Source organism: Triticum urartu, chromosome 6A, assembly GCF_056163025.1.
Source record: "Triticum urartu cultivar PI428250 chromosome 6A, HENAU_Tu73, whole genome shotgun sequence".
NCBI lineage: Eukaryota > Viridiplantae > Streptophyta > Magnoliopsida > Poales > Poaceae > Triticum > Triticum urartu.
The window spans coordinates 473,738,715-473,756,563 of NC_141878.1; the positions used below are offsets into that span (position 1 = coordinate 473,738,715).

The following is a 17,849-nucleotide window of genomic DNA, read 5'->3' on the forward strand; positions in this document are numbered from 1 at the left end:
TATCTCGTTGTTTTGAGATGAAGGATCTAGGAGTAGCTGATGTTATCTTAAACATCAAGCTATTGAGAGATGAGAATGGTGGGATCACACTGCTTCAGTCTCATTATGTGGAAAAGGTCTTGAGTCGTTTTGGGTATAGCGGTTGCACGCCTTCTCCAACTCCATATGATGCTAGTGTGTTGCTTCGAAAGAATCGACGGATTGCTAGAGATCAACTGAGGTATTCTCAGATTATTGGCTCGCTTATGTATTTGGCGAGTGCCACGAGGCCTGACATCTCTTTTGCTGTGAGCAAGCTGAGTCGGTTTGTGTCAAAACCGGGAGATGATCATTGGCATGCGCTTGAGAGAGTTATGCGCTATTTGAAAGGCACCGCGAGCTACGGGATTCACTACACCGGGTATCCAAGGGTACTGGAGGGTTATAGTGACTCAAACTGGATATCTGATGCTGATGAGATTAAGGCCACAAGTGGTTATGTTTTTACACTTGGTGGTGGCGCTATTTCCTGGAAGTCTTGCAAGTAGACCATCTTAACGAGGTCAACTATGGAAGCAGAACTCACAGCATTAGACACTGCCACTGTTGAAGCAGAGTGGCTTCGTGAACTCTTGATGGACTTACCTATGGTTGAAAAACCAATACCCCCTATCCTGATGAACTGTGATAATCAAACGGTGATCGTCAAGATAAACAGTTCTAAGGACAATATGAAGTCCTCAAGGCATGTGAAGAGGAGACTAAAATCTGTCAGAAAATTGAGGAACTCCGGAGTTATTACGTTGGATTATATCCAAACGTCGAAAAACTTGGCAGATCCCTTCACAAAGGGTCTATCACGTAATGTGATAGATAATGCATCGATGGAGATGGGTATGAGACCCACCGCATGAGTTGTCCATAATGGTAAACCACTCTATGTGATCGGAGATCCCGTGAAGTAGAAGTGGGAGACAAGCTGTTGGTCAGCTGGGAGGAGAGTATCCCTATATTAATTATCCCACTCCATGAAGATGCAATACTCTCCTGATCTGCATGGCAGGTTGATACTTATCTTAATGTGTTCCAAGTGGCTTATTCGGGTAAGCAGAGATGTTGTCCTGCAGAACATCTTCTGAGGAACACACCTATATGAATTTGACTGTTAACGTCGTAGTCTGTGAGAATTGGGTGTTCTCTAATAAATTCATGAAATGCCCTGGAGTATGACATATACGCTCCACCCGCGGGGAAGCCTTGCGGCAGCCCAGTATCGGTCAAGAATTTGTGTGAAACTAGTTTCACAGAAAACTTGTAGTTCAAGGCATAGTCCACTGTTCAAGTTGTGATCTAGTGTAGCATAAATTTCTAAGTGGAAGTTCAATTTCACAGTCTCCACTAAGCACCGATATATAAAACAATGTTTTGGAACTAAATGACGAGATGTGCCAATGAGACTTTGTGGGGGATTGTTGGAATTTTGCTAGTAGGCTTTTGGCCCAAAGCCCAACTAAAATTCTGAAATTCTCTTGGCCCATTCATGCACACATGTGAGTGGAGTGAGTGAGGCTAAAGTTTAGTCCCACCCCAGAAGTTGAGAGAGAGTTGCACCTCTTTATAAGGTGAGCTCTTCTACCACTTGTATGAGCATGAGAAGAGGAGACCTACACGCGCGCTCCTCCTCCTCGCTCGCCTCGCCACGCCACGCCTCGTCACGACGCGCCGCGGGTTGCGGGATTGATCCGAGCCGAGGACAGAGCTATGCACGTTGTCTATATTTTTGCTGCATGGGAAAATTAATGAGTCATTAATTAATAATTAACGGACGCGTTAATTACTGAACCGTTTCCGATTCTTTTGGATCGTGACGACTCGGACGTGGGGTTTACTCCCACGACCTACCCGGCCCGCACTATATAGTCAGGCAGACGTCTACCCCCCTAGCCGTCGCCGATTCGTATGGTTTCTCACCACCGTTCCAGATCATTGCGCCGCCAAGCAAGTCTTCTCCATCCCTCCTTCCGGCGTGCACCGCGAGAAGGGACAGCAGGCCTCCGGAACCCCGCCTCTCGTGATCCTGTACGGGAGAGGGGCGATCAGGTTTTTGGGGAGCGCACTCGCGCGACTGCTGGCAGCGACGACTTCGCGAACGACGACTTCTTCCCCGACCTCGGCAACCTCGTCCTCGACGACATGGGCGACAACGTCAACGCCGGCGGTGCTGCACCCGCTGCACCGTATGTGATTCTATCCTTCCTGTTCGAGATCGTGGTAGAATTCATGCTTCTAGTATGTGCCCTAGATGTGATATGTTCATCTGCTATGCTAGTTTGCATGATTAGTTTAATCTCTGCTGCTGTGGTCATGATTTATCTTCTGTTTATTCGGATTAAATCTCGTAGTAATTTGCTCATATTTCCAACAATCCAAAAACCTGATTATAGGCAATTTACTCCGAGTGGTTTTGCTGCGCATCTAAAGCCGCCTGCCTTTAAGGGGGCGCAATATAAGAGGTGGCGCACGAGAGCAGTCTACTGGTTTCAGACCATGGGCTGCTATGATGCCACCAAGGGCAAGCCTAAGGGCGATCTTAATCCAGCACAGCTGGAAGCTTTTGAGAAGATCGATACCCTCTTTAAAGGCGCTCTTCTGAGTGTTCTTGATGACTGCATTGTGGATTCGTATATGTTGTTTGACAATGGCAAGGACATGTGGGCTGCGCTCGAGGCCAAGTTTGGTGCCTCGGACGCCGGCAGCGAGTTGTACGTCATGGAGCAATTCTATGACTACAAGATGACTGATGAGTGCCCTGTTGTATAGCAGGCTCATGAGATACAGTCGCTCGCAAAAGAACTTGAGTACTTCAAGTGTGTGTTGCCGGACAAATTTTTTGCCGGAGGCATCATTGCCAAGCTTCCACCTTCGTGGAACAATTTTCCTACTTCCCTGAAACACAAGAGACAGGAGTTTTCCGTTGCGGATCTCATTGGTACTCTTGATGTTGAAGAGAAGGCGAGAGCAAAGGACACGATGCTCGAGTTGCTGAGGGAGGTTCTAGTGCCCACATGGTACAGAAGAAGAACTCCCAGCCCAACAAGTTCAAAAACAATAAGAACACAACTCAGGGCAAAGGCAAGTTTGATACAAAGAACAAGCCATCACATTCTACCAACTTCAAGAAGAATTCTCATAAGAAGGGGAAGGGACTTTGCCATGTCTGCGGTGATCCTAATCACTGGGCTCCGAAGTGTCCTAACCGCTTTGAGGAGCGTGAACATGAGAAGAGCGGCAAGTCCGATAATGTTGTCATCGGTGATACTGATATGAAGGAATCAGGGTACGGTATTTTTCCTACCATCCTTCCAGTATTTCAATCCCCTGATTGGTTAATTGACACCGGTGCCAATGTACATGTTTGTGCTGACGCCTCCATGTTTTCTTCTTACCAGGCAACAGGGACTTCACCCGTGCTGATGGGGAACGGGTCACATGCCATCGTTCGAGGTGTTGGTACGGTCGATCTGAAGTTTACTTCGGGGAAGACTGTGCGTCTGAAGAACATTCATCATGTGTCGTCCATCAATAAAAATCTCGTTAGCGGTTCCCGTTTATGTCGAGATGGTTTTAAGTTGGTTTTCGAATCCAATAAAGTTGTAATTTCTAAGTGTGGACAATTTGTTGGAAAAGGCTATGAGTGCGGAGGCTTGTTCCGCCTATCTTTGTCAGATATTTGCACTAAAGTTATTAATAATGTTTGCCATAATAATGAGTCTGATATTTGGCATTCACGACTCTGTCATATTAACTTTGGTTGCATGACGCGGTTAGCCAATATGAATTTAATTCCAAAAATCTCTACTGTCAAAGGCTCCAAGTGCCAAGTATGTGTGCAAGCTAAGCAACCTCACAAGTCCCATAAGACTGCAGAGGCAAGAGACTTGGCGCCACTAGAGCTTATACATTCTGATCTTTGTGAGATGAATGGCGTGTTGACAAAAGGTGGAAAGAGATACTTCATGACGTTGATTGATGACTCCACTAGATATTGTTATGTGTATCTTCTGAAATCAAAAGATGAGGCTTTGACTTTCTTTAAAAACTATACAGCTGAGGCAGAGAACCAACTTGATCGAAAAATTAAACGGCTTAGGTCCGATCGTGGTGGAGAGTATTTTTCCAATGAATTTGATCTGTTTTGTGCGGAACATGGTATAATCCATGAGAGGACGCCTCCCTACTCACCCCAGTCAAATGGGGTAGCCGAAAGAAAGAACCGAACTCTAACTGATATGGTTAACACCATGTTAGACACTTCGGGTCTATCCAAGGAATGGTGGGGGGGCGCTAATGACTGCGTGTCATGTCCTAAACCGAGTTCCCACAAAGCATAAGACCATGACTCCATTTGAGGAATGGGAAAGGAAAAGGTTGAAACTCTCTTACCTACGTACTTGGGGTTGTTTGGCGAAAGTCAATATACCAATTCCCAAGAAGCGCAAGCTTGGACCAAAAACCGTGGATTGTGTTCTTCTGGGCTATGCTTTTCATAGCATCGGCTATAGATTTTTGATAATAAAATCTGAGGTATCCGACATGCATGTTGGTACGATTATGGAATCAAATGATGCAACTTTCTTTGAGGACATATTTCCTATGAAGGATATGTCGAGTTCATCAAATCAGGAGATACCTACTCCATCTAGTGAGGAATTCACTGTAATTCCTGAATCCACCATTGCGATGGAACACGTTGAGAATCCTGTTGAGGGTAACAATGAAACTCCTATGAGGATTAAGAGATAGAGGACTGCAAAGTATTTTGGTGATGATTTCATTGTGTACCTCGTGGATGACACACCCAGGACTATTTTAGAAGCCTATGCATCTCCTAATGCTGACTACTGGAAGGAAGCTATACGTAGCGAGATGGATTCCATCTTAGCTAATGGTACCTGGGAGATCACTGACCGTCCTTATGGGTGCAAACCTGTAGGATGTAAGTGGGTGTTCAAGAAGAAGCTTAGACCTGATGGTATGATTGAAAAGTACAAGGCATGGCTTGTGGCCAAGGGTTATACCCAGAAAGAAGGTGAAGACTTCTTTGATACTTACTCACCCGTGGCTAGACTGGCCACAATTCGGGTGCTACTATCACTGGCTGCCTCACATGGTCTTCTCGTTCATCAAATGGACGTTAAGACGGCTTTCCTCAATGGAGAGTTGAAGGAGGAAATTTACATGGATCAGCCAGATGGTTTTGTAGTACCTGGTCAAGAAGGAAAGGTGTGCAAGTTATTAAAGTCTTTATATGGCCTTAAACAAGCTCCTAAGGAGTGGCATGAGAAGTTCGAAAGAACATTAACTGCTGCCGGCTTTGTAGTAAATGATGGTGACAAGTGCGTGTACTATCGCTATGGTGGGGGCGAAGGAGTTATTCTTTGTCTGTATGTCGACGACATATTGATCTTTAGAACCAAACTTGATTTAATCAAGGAGGTTAAGGATTTCTTATCTCGCTGTTTTGAGATGAAGGATCTAGGAGTAGCTGATGTTATCTTAAACATCAAGCTATTGAGAGATGAGAATGGTGGGATCACACTGCTTCAGTCTCATTATGTGGAAAAGGTCTTGAGTCGTTTTGGGTATAGCGGTTGCACGCCTTCTCCAACTCCATATGATGCTAGTGTGTTGCTTCGAAAGAATCGACGGATTGCTAGAGATCAACTGAGGTATTCTAAGATTATTGGCTCGCTTATGTATTTGGCGAGTGCCACGAGGCCTGACATCTCTTTTGTTGTGAGCAAGCTGAGTCGGTTTGTGTCAAAACCGGGAGATGATCATTGGCATGCGCTTGAGAGAGTTATGCGCTATTTGAAAGGCACCGCGAGCTATGGGATTCACTACACCGGGTATCCAAGGGTACTGGAGGGTTATAGTGACTCAAACTGGATATCTGATGCTGATGAGATTAAGGCCACATGTGGTTATGTTTTTACACTTGGTGGTGGCGTTGTTTCCTGGAAGTCTTGCAAGCAGACCATCTTAACGAGGTCAACTATGGAAGCAGAACTCACAGCATTAGACACTGCCACTGTTGAAGCAGAGTGGCTTCGTGTACTCTTGATGGACTTACCTATGGTTGAAAAACCAATACCCCCTATCCTGATGAACTGTGATAATCAAACTGTGATCGTCAAGATAAATAGTTCTAAGGACAATATGAAGTCCTCAAGGCATGTGAAGAGGAGACTAAAATCTGTCAAAAAATTGAGGAACTCCGGAGTTATTACGTTGGATTATATCCAAACGTCGAAAAACTTGGCAGATCCCTTCACAAAGGGTCTATCACGTAATGTGATAGATAATGCATCGATGGAGATGGGTTTGAGACCCACCGCATGAGTTGTCCATAGTGGTAAACCACTCTATGTGATCGGAGATCCCGTGAAGTAGAAGTGGGAGACAAGATGTTGGTCAGCTGGGAGCAGAGTATCCCTATATTAATTATCCCACTCCGTGAAGATGCAATACTCTCCTGATCTGCATGGCAGGTTGATACTTATCTTAATGTGTTCCAAGTGGTTTATTCGGGTAAGCAGAGATGTTGTCCTGCAGAACATCTTCTGAGGAACACACCTATATGAATTTGACTATTAACGTCGCATTCTGTGAGAATTTGGTGTTCTCTAATAAATTCATGAAAGGCCCTGGAGTATGACGTATACGCTCCACCCGCGGGGAAGCCTTGCGGCAGCCCAGTATCGGTCAAGAATTTGTGTGAAACTAGTTTCACAGAAAACTTGTAGTTCAAGGCATAGTCCACTGTTCAAGTTGTGATCTAGTGTAGCATAAATTTCTAAGTGGAAGTTCAATTTCACAGTCTCCACTAAGCACCGATATATAAAACAATGTTTTGGAACTAAATGACGAGATGTGCCAATGAGACTTTGTGGGGGATTGTTGGAATTTTGCTAGTAGGCTTTTGGCCCAAAGCCCAACTAAAATTCTGAAATTCTCTTGGCCCATTCATGCACACATGTGAGTGGAGTGAGTGAGGCTAAAGTTTAGTCCCACCCCAGAAGTTGAGAGAGAGTTGCACCTCTTTATAAGGTGAGCTCTTCTACCACTTGTATGAGCATGAGAAGAGGAGACCTACACGCGCGCTCCTCCTCCTCGCTCGCCTCGCCACGCCACGCCTCGTCACGACGCGCCGCGGGTTGCGGGATTGATCCGAGCCGAGGACAGAGCTATGCACGTTGTCTATATTTTTGCTGCATGGGAAAATTAATGAGTCATTAATTAATAATTAACGGACGCGTTAATTACTGAACCGTTTCCGATTCTTTTGGATCGTGACGACTCGGACGTGGGGTTTACTCCCACGACCTACCCGGCCCGCACTATATAGTCAGGCAGACGTCTACCCCCCTAGCCGTCGCCGATTCGTATGGTTTCTCACCACCGTTCCAGATCATTGCGCCGCCAAGCAAGTCTTCTCCATCCCTCCTTCCGGCGTGCACCGCGAGAAGGGACAGCAGGCCTCCGGAACCCCGCCTCTCGTGATCCTGTACGGGAGAGGGGCGATCAGGTTTTTGGGGAGCGCACTCGCGCGACTGCTGGCAGCGACGACTTCGCGAACGACGACTTCTTCCCCGACCTCGGCAACCTCGTCCTCGACGACATGGGCGACAACGTCAACGCCGGCGGTGCTGCACCCGCTGCACCGTATGTGATTCTATCCTTCCTGTTCGAGATCGTGGTAGAATTCATGCTTCTAGTATGTGCCCTAGATGTGATATGTTCATCTGCTATGCTAATTCGCATGATTAGTTTAATCTCTGCTACTGTGGTCATGATTTATCTTCTGTTTATTCGGATTAAATCTCGTAGTAATTTGCTCATATTTCCAACACAAGGACCCAAACACATACTACTCAGACTCCGCTGCTACTACGTCCACAACTTGGAAACTAACATAACCAGCAAGTTCCCATTATATTCCAAAACATGCATTGTTGCACCTCATATCCTCACCTGAGGTAGACGAAGTTATCAACGCTCACACGCACAGTAATTTTCTTGTGCATTTTATAGCTATTCCATACACGTGAAGTGCGAGCACCTAATAAGCGAAACAAACCCCAGCTTGCCTGCTCATCTCAACTGGAAGATCGTCTTCAATCAGAAGAGTTTATCTATTGGATCGGATGGCTAGTTTCCCGTGGCCCTATTATTTCTGATGAAGGAGGGGCGAATGCATGCCTCCTTGAGCGTACAGCTTAGCTTGCAACCGGCACATTTCCCGCGCGGGTGATGTTGTGCTCGGAGGCAGCCGCCCCGTGGCGCTGCTCGTTTCTCGCAGCACGTTCCTTCAGGATCTTGGTGTTAATCCTCTCACGCACCTCGTCGGTATCGATCTTCACAGCCCTGCACTCCTCGCTGCAGAATGGCGTGTCCCCTCTGTGGTTCGTAGTGAGAAGAACGAATCGCTGGATCAGAATAGCACTAGTATACAGTGTGTGCATATATGGGCGATCTGAGAACAGCAGCAGCTAATTAAAGGAGCAAACAAATCCGTAAAATTAAACTACCTGTAGATGAAGACGTCGAAATCTCTGGAGAGCGGCTTCCCGCAGAGGTAGCAGGCGTCCATGGCGTGGCGGCTTGTCGCACCACCGCGGTCGAGGGGCACAATGGCGAAGAGAGAAGAAGCGGAGGCAGGCGACGACGGCATCTCAGCTGCAACCTGGGGTTTTGCAGGTTGGTTTAACTAATTAACAGGTCTTTGATTGATTTCGGTGCTGAGGTCTAGGTCTAGACTGAAGTGAAGGAGCCTTTTCTTCTTATAAGGGGGGGAGGGAGATCGGGGAAAATATTTGGTTGCTGAGCTATAGGTGCGGGACGCGCGAGAAGAGAGAAAACACGGCTGGATTTCCAGGAACCATCATGGCTTCTCTTCTTGTACACGACGCAGGGCGAAAATGGCCGTAGCGGCGCGGCTAGGGCCAGGGCCAACAAGAAACCCTGCCTGCAGCGCGCCGGTTTTTGTTTGCTTACTCTGCGTATCGGTCTCAGCCCTCAACTCGTGCCTCGTTCCTGCCGGTGCAATGCTGCCGGACCCGCCGAAATATTGCTAAGAAAATGGACGCCCGGTTCTTTTCTTTTTCTTTTTCAAATTGGATTTTATGGTGAAGAGTTCTTGCACCGTTGCCGTGTGGCCACGTGTTGAGCGCGCCAGACAAGGACACTTCAGATTAGAGCGTAAATACAAATTGGCAGCACAGCACTGAATATACTTTGAACCTTTGCTTTTTTGGTTCTTCTAAAACTAAAGAAAAGCCTTTGGCTTCTAACACAGCGCAGCCAGGAGCTCAGGCTCGCCCCTTGTTTAATTTAAAAATGCCGCGGCATGGTTTCCCGGCCGGGTAGTTTATTAGCGGGTGAACAGTGAAAGATTTGTCGCTGACATTACAATTAGCATAGGCCAAGCACGACGAGGTGGAACGCACCGCTTGCTCCGGGAAAAGAATATGGTTATTATTTGCCCGCCCCGTACCTAGCCTTCTAGAGCCTGCACCGATGCCTGCCCGCTCTCTTGGCTCGGGAGGTCGACAGAGAAAGAGACGAGAAAGGGAGAGGAAACCGTGCGCACGGAGCAGGGGAGGGGGTGGTAGTACCGATGGCGACGCACGCACGCGTTCTACTTTTTGCTCGCGTAACCACGTCGTACGTCCACCCCTCGTCTCGCCGTCGCGCGTGCATGGGAGGCGTCGCCGGGGGAGCAGACGGAGACGGACAGTTCTCTGTGGATCCACCCACGGCGCATCTGCCAAGTTGTTGCTGCTTGCTTGACCCGGCTAGGAGGTCAAGCTGACTGTCTTTGATGATGCAGGAGACTGAGTGACTGACGATGACACATTGTTTCTGTTCGAGGCGATGACCGACCCTGTGGTCAAGCTGACTGTTCCGTGCGCGTCCTGAGAGGAGTACCATTGCACAAGGAATCATTTGCTTGTGTTCACACGTCAGAAGAGTAATTTCGTAAAAAATACTCGGATCCCTACGATTTTCTTTGCGTGATTTGTTCACCTAGTCTGAACCTCTTCGGGTTTTTCTTTTCGAACTAGTAAAAAAGCCCATGCATTGCAACAGAAGAAAAAGATACCACATATCCGTCATCCAAATAATCATGAGTCAATCCTCGTGTTTGCTATTGACGACCCCGCGACATAACCCCTCCCGCGAACCCCGCATTGCCTCCCCCGGCGGCGGCGGGGAACCCTAGCCGCGCCGCCACGGCCCCCTCCCCACCTCCTCGCCGCCGCCTGAGGCAGCCGTCGGTATACCTGGCCATACCTCGGGTCGGGCCAGGCTTCGGGCCGGGCCTAGCCAAGCCCGACGCAAAAAACCCAGGCCCGAGCCCGGCCCGGCCCGGCCGTCGGGCCTGTTTTCTGGGCCCAAGCCCGGCCCGAACACGTAAAATCCTGTCAGGCTTCGGGCCGGGCCGGCCCGTCCTTCGAAAAAACACAAAAACAATGGGCTCGGGCCCGGCCCAGCCCGGCCTTCGGGCTCAAAATATAGGCCCGAGCCCGGCCCGGGAGCGGCGTCGGGCTTTTTTGGGCCGGGCTGCCCATGGCCAGGACTAGCCGTCGGGCAAGCCCGGGGTGCTAAGGATGGTGGCGGCGGGGCCTCGGCTGCCCTGCCTATATGGGGAGTCCCGGATCTGGAGCGGCGGCTCCTCTAGCGAGGCACGGCATGCTCCAGCGAGCAGCCGTGCGGGCGGTGGATCTGGCGTCCTCGCCGCCCGGGCGGCAGGATCCTGGTGGTCGTTGGCGGCGGGCGGCGGCTTCTACGGCGGTCGGTGCACGCGATCTGACGCCTCCCCTCCTCCCCTGATAGGCGTGCGGGCTAGCCTAGTCGGGCCGCACCTCCCTTGGTCGTCGGTTCTGTACAGGAGGCGCTGCTGGTGGCGAGGGTCTAGTTCAGACGAAATCCCTGGTCGGCCATGACCGGCCGCGTCGACGACGACGCCTGTGGGCGCCGTTCTCCTCCTTGGAGGCGTCGGTATGGACCGATCTCCTCACTTCCCCTTCCCCTTGGTCCCCCGGGTGAAAGTCCTAACTTTGTTGGGCAGCGGCGGCATTCATGGCGTCGTTCCTTTCTTGAAGGCACCGTTTTGGGAACCTTGGGGTTGGGTGGCGCTTGCGGGTGGTGGGCGACGGCAGTGGTGCGGTCCTATCCTAGCATGGATCTACATCCGTTGCTTGGAGATGGATTCACGTCCGTGAAGGTCGACGTTTGGCGTCGTGGTGGCGTCGATGACGGAGGACTTGCCAAGGCTCGCGTAGGTGGAGGTCGTCGTTTGGCGTCGTGGTGGCGTCGATGGCAGAGGACCTTCCAAGGTTGACACCTCAATCTGCTCTGAAGATGGACCAGTGGAAGATGGCGGCAAAGACACATGTGAGTGCATCGGACTGGTTTGTGTCCCGGACCTGGCAGATGGCTTGGTCAGGTCCTCCGGCTTTAGATGTTAGGTTTAGGTGAGAGGTCTGGGTATGTGGCCCAGCTTGCACCCCTTCATCATATGTATAGAAGTAGTGGCAGATTGTCAAGATAATGAATTCATGCATATTGTTGTTCTACTTTGTAAGGTCCTTAAGAATAATCAATAAATTGACCGCATGCATCTTTCAAATGCAGAGATCGGTGGTCATCCTCCTTCTCTAAAAAAAAGAAATCAATAGATTCATACTTTTTATTTCAACATGACATCCTATTTTGTTGCCATTTGTTTGTAGTCGCATTCTTGCATACAATTATCATACTACTTATAGAACCACAATGCGCTTGAATGTGTCAATTGTAAGCCGTCTCTCTCGTGGCATAAGATGAGGTTTTCCTCTTGCTATATTTATTTTGTCTTCAATTTGTTTGTGCCCTATTGATTAAAGTTGCACTGTAAATAGCATTTTAAAAATAGTTAAGAGTTAAAAATAACAACATATTTAGATTCTACATATTTTTATAATCAAATTTCAAATATAACATCTTAAAATTGGAGTGATGGTTTAAAAGATATAGCTATTTCAAAATATAAAACATTTGTTCTGAGTAAACCGCGGGTTAATTAGCATATGACATGGTATTTCCTAAAAAAATACAAAAAAAAAGGATTCAATTTATCACTTAAAAGTGAACTTCAGGTTGATTACCTGAAAGTGTAGGCGGATTTGTGTAAAATCTAAAATGCCGATGATGTACGGGCAAAAGCCATAGGCGCATTATTATTAGGTAAGACTACCAAAACTCTCATTTTCGTGAAAACGTGAATAATTTTTTAAGTTATGAACATTTTTTAAAATCATGAACATGTTAGAAATCTTGAATAATTTTCAAATTCATCAACATTTTTACAGATTTTCAAACATTTTCTGAAATCATGAACATTTTTTGAATTCATGAACATTTTATTCTATTTGCGGCTATTCTTTTTTAATTGTGAACATTTTCTAAAACATTTTGCTTGAATAGGCAAACATTTCTAGAATCGACAAACCGTTTTTCAAAATATGGTGGAAAACAACTTATGAAAATCACGAACACTTTTTTGATTTAATAAATATTTTTGAAATGCATGATCATTTTTTCAATCAGCGAATATTTTATGAATCAATAAACCATTTTGTAAGTCACGAACAGTTTTTAATATTTCGGATATTTTTTAATTCATGAATATTTCTTCAATTGGCAAATTTTTGTTCAATTTATTTTACATTTTTTATACAATACATTTTATAAAATCCTGAACATTTTTTTATTTCCGAACAATTGTTTTCTAAATTGGGAACATTCTTTGAATATCCGAACATTTTCTAGAAACTACAAACATTTTCTGAAGCCACAAACATTTACGAATTGCTATGTATTTTATTTTAAAATTCTCGTTTTTAAAATTTTTTGAAGTTTTTTCAAGTCCCAAATTTTTTAAAGTATAAAAAAATGAAAATGAAAAATGAAATTTCAAAAACAGGCTGCCTGGACATGGGCCGGCCCAAACATGCGTGCTATGTCCTGTCCCAGCTCACAGAGCACAATATAAAAGGTTCCTACTGCATGGGCAGGCCCAGGCAGGGATTCCCTGTGTGAAACGTTTTTTATCACTTATAGGTGGCATCGATGGGTAATATTTTGCAACTTTGAGGCAATTTCGATGACATACCACCAAACGCAATAGCCTCTTTAGTAGTAGGCATAGATATAGATATAAAAACCTTGGCATAGCACGCGAACCACGGAGGTTGTTGAACCAGACAAATGTGGTGCCAGGGCTATATATCGCATATTGTGATGCTATTTTCTGTCTCCTCTCAAGGATATTCGCTTCAAGGTTTTATCCGATCACTCCAATATGCATTCCTGTGGCAGTGGTTTTTAGGCGTGCTTTTTTTCCTGTGTCGGTCTTCATCAGTATTACTTCCCTTGGTTTTCTATGTTTCTTTAGTCAGATTTTTTTGTTTTCACAGATTTCATTTTATTTTATTTCTATCTGGTTTTCAACGGTTTTCTATGCCGAATTTCAATGGATTTCTTTTGAGTTTCGGTTTATGTGTTTCGCGCAGGTTTTCTTCAAATTTTATCTTTTAACATTCTTATTCCTTTTCCAACACATGTCAAATTACTTCACACATATTTTACATTTTTGTATATACCAGGGATATTTATTATATACTCTAACATTTCTAAAAAACATTATTCTAACTTTACTACATTTTCATCTTTAAATATTTTTCATACACATTGTAAAATTTTCATATACATCTGAAATATATTGTATACATGTTTAACATTTTTGTAGATTTGTTTTGATTACCTGTTAAAGAAAGTTTGGAAATTTAATTGAAATATATTTCTTGAATTGTCTGAAACATTTTTTCAAACTACACTAACATTTTTTTACATTGTACACAAGTTGTTACGAACATATTTTTGACACTGGTGAACATTTTTCATATACATTTCTTCGATGGTCTGAAATAATCGCTAAAATTGCACAAATAATGTTTTACATTATGTAACATTTTTTATAAAATGTCACATACAATTTTGTCAGAGTCCACGAATATTTTCAAAATGGCATAAAATCTTGTTTTTTGCATGGTATCAACATTTTCTAAAATTGAGCTACAAAAATTGACAATGCATTAACATTTTCCAAATTCACTTTATTATTTTTTATGTAAAATTAAGTTTTGGTATATTTATATTTAGAATATTTTTACAAATATGAACATTAAAATGAACGAATAAAAAACTGAAGAAAAACACTAACCTGCAGGAAGCTACTTGGGCCAGCACAACAAAATACTAGTTTCTAACTTGGGTCAAGCGATATAGAGGACCTCTGCATACACCCTAATGTGGCATCTCGCGAGTGATATATTAATATAGTATTGATCATTCAGTTGTTTGTTAAACTTAACCCTATGAACTTCTGCAAAAATAATGGGTTTAGTATGATGTAAGGAGGAAAGTATTTTTTTAACATTGTACAGACACACGCAATCATATATATATGCGTACACTTATCCTATGAATGCACACACACTACTAGGAAAAATCTTATACACAGAATTTTAGCAGTAGCACGTGTTAAAAAAGCACGCTAGTGCTAAGTAGCAGTAGCGCGTTGGCGTAAACCGCGCTATAGATACAATTGTAGCAGTAGCATGCCTGAAGATAAAAGCGCTACTACTAAAATTCCCACTGCTAAGCCGATACGCTACACATAGTAATAGCGATCTACTGCGAACAGCGCTACTGCTAGTTGGTTTGTAGCAGCGCTTTTACGCAGAAAGGCGCTACTGCTAAAGGAAGTAAAATTAAATGAAAAGCAAATAGAAAGTAAATGAAAATGAAAGAAATAAAAAAAGAAAAGAATAAAATGTAAATAAAAATAAATGAAAAAAGGAGGGAAAGAAAGAAATAGCAGTAGCGCATATCCGGAAACACGCTATAGCTAACTTAGCAGTAGCGCACTTCCCAAAACGCGCTACTGCTATTTTTGACTTAACCGCGCGGTTCGTTCCTCCCCACGGCCACTTCCCCCAAATCCAAACTCCTCCGTTGTCGCCGTCGCCGTCGCCCGTCGGTCGCCGCGCGCTCTTCCGTTGCTCTCCGCACACCCTCGACGCCGCACTCCGCCGTGCGCCCGAGCCCCAACCCCGACCTTGACGCCGCCTGACCCTCCCTCGCCGCAGGCACCCGAGGTGAGCACGCCTGCTCCTCCCCCTCCCCTACCTCTGCCTAGGGTTCTTCAAATTTTAATTGCATCAAATTAGTTAGGGTTCATCTAGGGGTGGAAACGGATCAGATGTTTTCTTGATTCGGAACGGATACGAATAATAACGACATATTGCTTAAGTGTATTAGTCAATAGCTATGTGACATGAAGTATTCAACTTGTGACATACAATAAGTCAACGATAGATAGGTTTATGAATAAACACTATTGTAATGCAAAATAATTTTTAAGATTAATCATAAAACGAGTAAAATTTGACCACTTATTTGACTTTTAAGTTGGATAATTGGAATATCCGATCGAATACGAATATCGGATATTTCGAATTATCGGCTACCATTTTCCACCCCTTGGTTCATCAAATTAGATGGTAATTAGGGCAGTAGTTCCTAGGTACTAATTAGTAAGTAAGAACTAGGTACTAATTAGGTACTGGTTTAATTTGATTTATAGTAAGTTTATTTTTTAGTAAGAACTAGTTGAATTAATAGAACTAGTTGAACATGTCACATTGTTGTTATTTTTTTTAGTTAAATCAATTATTCCCGCATCGATGTCGATGATGCCTATTTTGCATCCTCGTCGTCGACTCGGCGGAGGACACCTGCTTGACCAGATGGGCCATGTCCGGGACTGGGCTCCGCCGGGCTGGTACTGGAAGGCGCTACCTACCGGGGCGCGCGGCTTGGTGAGGAGCCAACCCATCGTTGACCCGAACCTTCTTTGGTGGCGGTCGCGTGGGCCAGTGACGGTGCGAAGGCTTGAGGACCCCGCGGAGGTGGTACGTCACCATGTCAGCGAGGAGAACGTGCACGTCCGCCGCTACTTGTTTGCGTTGGAGTACGGGTTCTCCAATACCTGGCAGGTTCTCCAGGGATCTCACTGGAGCTATGATCCTATGATGGTTCCTTCTCTTTGGGTGTCCACCGCCCGCGCCGATACCCGTCGTGCGCTAGGTTTACTTGTATTAGTGATGTTATATGTATGATACTATTCGGGATGTATTAGTGATAATATTCGACGATGTACGGATGCATGAGATGATTTACTTTTGCTTATTGAATACATGCTAATTTGAATAATTATTTATTTTACGATTTGGTTTTGTTTATTGAATGCTTATGTCAATATGAGTCCTATAAGATATTTTGAAATGTATATCTTGTGTTGCTCAAATAGGATATGTGCTTGCCCAAATGGCCGGTCATGTTTGCATGTTACACCTCCGAGTGGCCTATGTTTTGCCGGAGTGTTAATTCATTTCCATTTCGGCAAATTTCAGGCGCTCGATATGTCCTATTTTAGCAAAGGTCATGCCGGATTTTTCTGTGAAATTTTGGCATGACTTGTGACAGAATATGTAGCAAATATCGAGTGCCCCGGATTTGTGTGTTGAATATCCTGGTAGTTGCCTTTGTTCAATTTTTAATTAATGTTTCAACTATGAACATAGGAAATGTCTGACGATGAAAAGGATTTCGGTATTTGCGAAGACGAGCGCGGCCTGTGCGACAGAATCTTCCTAGATGATGATAGGCGCTTCAACATCAAGCTGGACGAGAACTTCGAAGTGGATACAGTAAGTCACAACGACAAGTCTTTTTTCGTAATTAAGCATGACATCTGCTTCATTTGCTTAAACTTATAATTAAATTTTTTACTATTCTACTAGCGTATCCGCTGCCATGCAAGTTTTTGTCTTGGATAAGATATGTTTCAATCCTATGAAAATACTATGGAGGTAAAGAGAGTTTACTTGAAGACCGAGCATGGTTATACTTTCCACGTAAAATTATACAACACAGACACCTACACCTATTTTGCATGCAAAACTTGGCAAGCAGTATGCAAGATTTATGCATTTGAGCCTGATATGGTTATCACCTTTGATATTCGTCCAGAAGATGATATTGAAGGTAATATCGACATCTAGGTCGATGTGCAGACGCCTCCAGTCATACCATTATGTGAGTTTCTCAACCATATTTATGTCTTCGATATTGTTTATTCAAAAATAGTTGACAACTAATTTCTATTGACAGCTTATTTTCGTTCAAGCAAACATGTCCAGCGCTTGGTAGACAGGACCTACTACTGTTGTGACGCCCGGATAATTAAGCTACAATAATCCTCCATTAATGGTGCCACATCATCACATTACTGTTGCTAATCCTCACTTGATCCAAATCACTGTTCTTTTTCAAACTCAAATTTAAAGTCAAAATTCGAATTTGCCAAACATGAAAACTAAAATGTTCAAAGTGTGGCAAATAATCCCTGGATATTTGTCATGTTGGAACCAACCTCTTTTGGATTCCGAAAGTGCCCCTGGAAATTATTTGGTGTTCCAACATCATATTAAATGACCTTTTCAATCTCTAAAAATCCTTGAACAATTCCTTGGGCCCTGAAACTTTTTAGGCAACACTACAATATTGTGCCTGAACTATTTGCTAAATTTCACACTCGACAAAAATCTTTTGATGCCTTGTTTCTATCCAAAACAGTAGCTATCCTTTTGATAGAAATGAAAAGAAATAAAATTGCAGAAAAGGAAACCCCCCTTTTC

At 44.6% G+C, this 17,849-nt stretch overlaps 1 protein-coding gene across 1 annotated transcript; it reads right to left on the reverse strand.

The window, feature by feature from the left end:
- Positions 1-7,918: 7,918 nt before the first annotated feature.
- On the reverse strand, positions 7,919-8,870 carry LOC125512356 (FCS-Like Zinc finger 3-like). The gene is made up of 2 exons (XM_048677447.2): positions 8,571-8,870; positions 7,919-8,439 (listed from the first exon to the last, which is right to left on the reverse strand). Exons 1-2 carry the CDS (start codon positions 8,711-8,713, stop codon positions 8,259-8,261), a joined length of 324 nt encoding a protein of 107 aa, XP_048533404.1. The 5' UTR covers positions 8,714-8,870; the 3' UTR covers positions 7,919-8,258.
- Between the last annotated feature and the right edge of the window lie 8,979 nt (positions 8,871-17,849).